At 40.8% G+C, this 3,521-nt stretch overlaps 1 protein-coding gene across 1 annotated transcript; it reads left to right on the top strand.

Annotated features, from left to right (window-relative positions):
* Positions 1 to 2,539: 2,539 nt before the first annotated feature.
* Positions 2,540 to 3,472, top strand: LOC132581864 (olfactory receptor 13H1-like). Its single transcript, XM_060253284.1, has one exon. The coding sequence runs from the start codon at positions 2,540 to 2,542 to the stop codon at positions 3,470 to 3,472; it is 933 nt and encodes a 310-aa protein (XP_060109267.1).
* Positions 3,473 to 3,521: the final 49 nt, after the last annotated feature.

Genomic DNA, 3,521 nt, shown 5'->3' with positions numbered 1-3,521 from the left:
GACATTTGTTTGGCCAAATATGTACCAGCCTCTGGATCATATTTTGTTTGTGGTACTTCTCTTGCAGCAAGCCACCCAACCAGGTAGCATCTTCTTTTTAGACACTCTTCCTTCCATTTCAAATGGGCCTACAAGAGAGGTCTTTTTCTTGTGCTTCCTATTGCTAGAAGAGGTAGATGCTTAATTTCAGGACTGATCCATTGTAGAATCAGTGAAGCTGTAGCTAGCAATGGCAGGAACAGTTGAGGATCTATGGTGCAGCCTCATTTGGAATACAGTTTTGGTCACTATCTCAAAAAGGACATTACAGAGCTGGAAAAAGTAGAATGGAGGGCAACCAAGATCATTTGGGGGTTGAAGCACGTTCCTTATAAGGAAAGGCTGAGAAATCTGGGACTTTTCAGTCTAGAAAAGAGATGACCAAGGGGAGGTTATTATATATGTATGGGATGGTGACAGTTGACAAAGAGAACTTTTACTCCCTCTCCCAAAATACTAGAACTTGAAGGCATTCAATGAAGCTAATGGGCAGGATGTTCAGGATAGAGAAAAGAAAATGCTACTTTACACCGAGTGATTAAAATGTGAAATTTGCTACCAGAGAATATAGTGATAGCCATAGGAACAAACAGTTTTAAAGAGGAATTAGATAGATTCACAGAGAATAAGTCTTTCCATGGTGACTTGCCATGGTGACTAATGGGAACCTCCATAGTCAGAGGCACTAATCCTCTGAATCCCAGAGGCAGGAATCAACATTAGGAGAAGGCCTCTCTGCCCTGTCTCTGGCCCTCCAGAGAAAGTGGTTGGCCACTTTGTGAGACTAGATGTTGGATTAGATATACCATTGGTCTGATCCCAAAGGGCCTTTGTTCTTGTGTAATATAAACGCTGCAGACATGAAATATCAAATAGACGTTATTGTGGTTGACCAAATTCAGAGTGTTGGTGAATGAACAGTATATGCCTACACAGGTGGTAGAATGATGAGGCTTGGCACTTTGGGCTGAAGGTTTTCTGTGAGCCACAGGACTGCTATGCTGCTCAGCTTTGAGCAAAGGATGACTTTTTTACTATGCTGGTGGCACAGAAGCTACTACAGTGAAATGAGAAAGGATGTAATATTTTGATTATGTACATCAGTTAATAAATAAACCCATAATTGAATAAAGCCACAAATTCTTGACATTGAGCTTTCCTACTTGGTTTTCAGGTCAATGCACCTAGTCCTTTTCCATCCTTTCTCTCCCCCAGGTCCTCCTACAATAATATTATAGCACAACTAAGTAGCAGAAGAATCACACAACTTTTCCATTATAGTATTTTTTTTTAATCAGTATGGAATCCCATTTTTGGTGAATGTGTGTTCAAACTCAGACTCAAATCTTAAGGGGATCTCAGTATTTGCAGTTGTTTTCCATTAGCTGAGCACTGTCTTTCTTTTAAGGACGAATGGGTCTCTTGAGAGAAATGTAAGACAGATTTTGAAATTATTTCACATCCTTCAAAAGATGTGAGTGAGAAGGAAATAGAGCTATTGATGTTTTTAGAAGTCAATTCTTTAAAAACAGCACTTTTCAATGAACTGTAAGAATATGATGAAAATAAAGTTTAAGGCTTTGGAACATTACTAGGTTTTACTACTATAATGTTTAAAGGCAATATCTATCCATGAACGTAGTACCAAACTTGTAATTTAAAAGCATAGAGATTTACTGTGAGGCAGGGCTTATTTTGAGCAGGAGCACTCAGGAACGCAGTTCTGGCTGGCTTGGTGTCAGGGGGTGTGGGCTAATATGCAAATGAGTTCCTGATGGGCTTTTTCCTACAATAATGCCCTATGTGAAACAATTGTGATGTCAGGGGTGTGGCCTAATAAGCAAATGAGTTCTTGCTGGGCTTTTTCTACCAAAAAAAGCCCTGCTGTGAGGAATGCATAAAATCTGAATCCAAATACAGAACCAATGTAAAAGGCATAATATATATTTTAAATGCTAATACTGTCATGGCCACAATCGAGTGCCTGGTTTATTTGTCATTGAATCCACCAGTTTCAATGACCTTAATAAACCATAGAATCCGATGAACTGAAGCCTCATTAACTACATTAACTTTACAGTCCATTGGATTTTAGGACACATCTCAGAGGCCAGAATTCCTCAGAGGCCGCCCTGAGCCACTTGTGGGAAGGGCGGGGTATAAATCTTAAATAAATAAAAAATAAATAAAATAAATTCAAGAGAATACTTGAACATTTTATGGATAAGCAGGGCTTTTATTGTAGAAAATCCCAGCAGGAACTCATTTGCATATTAGGCACCCCCCCCTGACATCACCATTGTTTTGCTTGGGACTTTTTTGCAGAAAAAAACCCAGAATGAACTCATTTGCATACTAGGACACACACCCCCTGACACCAAGCCAGCTGGAACTGCGTTCCTGCTCAAAAAAAGCCCTATGGAGAAGCAAAACTCTGCCAGTGCCATTTCTAAACAACCCACTTGTTCTTTCCTACAGAAGCGACAAGGCAGGAAATGTCATGGGAACTCCAAATGACACAGTGGTGACTGAATTCATCTTGATTGGGTTATCTGAACACCCCCGAGCACAGGTTGTGTTCTTTTGGATCTTCTTGGTGGTTTACCTCATAAGCACTCTTGGGAATGGCCTCATGATTGTATTGATTATTTCAGACTCCCACCTTCATTCCCCTATGTATTTCTTTCTTTGTGTCCTCTCCTCAGTGGATTTCATCCTCTCCAACAATGCTATTCCTGAAATCCTGGTCAACTGCTTTTTTTACAGGCCCACAGTCTCCTCCTATAGGTGCTTGGTGCAGATGTATGTTGGTCTATGCGTTGTTGGAACAGAATGTCTTCTTCTGGCTATCATGGCATATGACCGCTTTGCAGCAGTATGCCAGCCACTCCACTACATGCAAATCATGAGCTGGAGATTTTGTACCAGTTTAGTGATTACTTCTATGAGCGTCTCCTTACTAAATACTTTGCTTGAAGTGCTGTTGAAGCCAACTGACTTCTGTGGACAAAATATCCTTAACCATTTTGCATGTGAGCTACAATCGTTCCTCAGACTGGCCTGTTCTGACATACACACAACTGAGCTCTACATGAAAGTTGCCAGCTTTTTATTCCTAATACCTCCCTTTGGCTTCATTGTTTTGACATATGTGCGCATTGGCTTAGCTGTCCTGCGCATTCGCTCAACACAGGGACGGAAGAAAGCCTTCTCCACCTGTAGTTCACACATTGCAGTGGTCAGTGTCTTTTATGGTACAATCATGATCATGTACTTGAAACCCCAAGAAAAATCTGCTTCAGATCAAGATAAGATCATATCGTTAATATATGGGGTTTTAACACCCACGCTCAACCCCCTGATCTACAGTTTGAGGAACAGGGATGTGAAGGAAGCTTTCTGGAGGTTGTTTGGAAGGAAAAAGTCAGAATAAAGATGAGCCCCATACAAGACCCAGCTTGTTGTGGTGCTTAAGAGTAATG

Source organism: Heteronotia binoei, chromosome 13 (genome assembly GCF_032191835.1).
Source record: "Heteronotia binoei isolate CCM8104 ecotype False Entrance Well chromosome 13, APGP_CSIRO_Hbin_v1, whole genome shotgun sequence".
In the NCBI taxonomy this organism is placed as follows: domain Eukaryota; kingdom Metazoa; phylum Chordata; class Lepidosauria; order Squamata; family Gekkonidae; genus Heteronotia; species Heteronotia binoei.
Note: the sequence above shows the minus strand (reverse complement) of the source record. Positions and strands in the feature narration are given on the sequence as shown.

Excerpts from the sequence above, each read along its gene's own strand:
- LOC132581864 (XM_060253284.1), top strand. The coding sequence starts at position 2,540 with ATGGGAACTCCAAATGACACAGTGGTGACTGAATTCATCTTGATTGGG.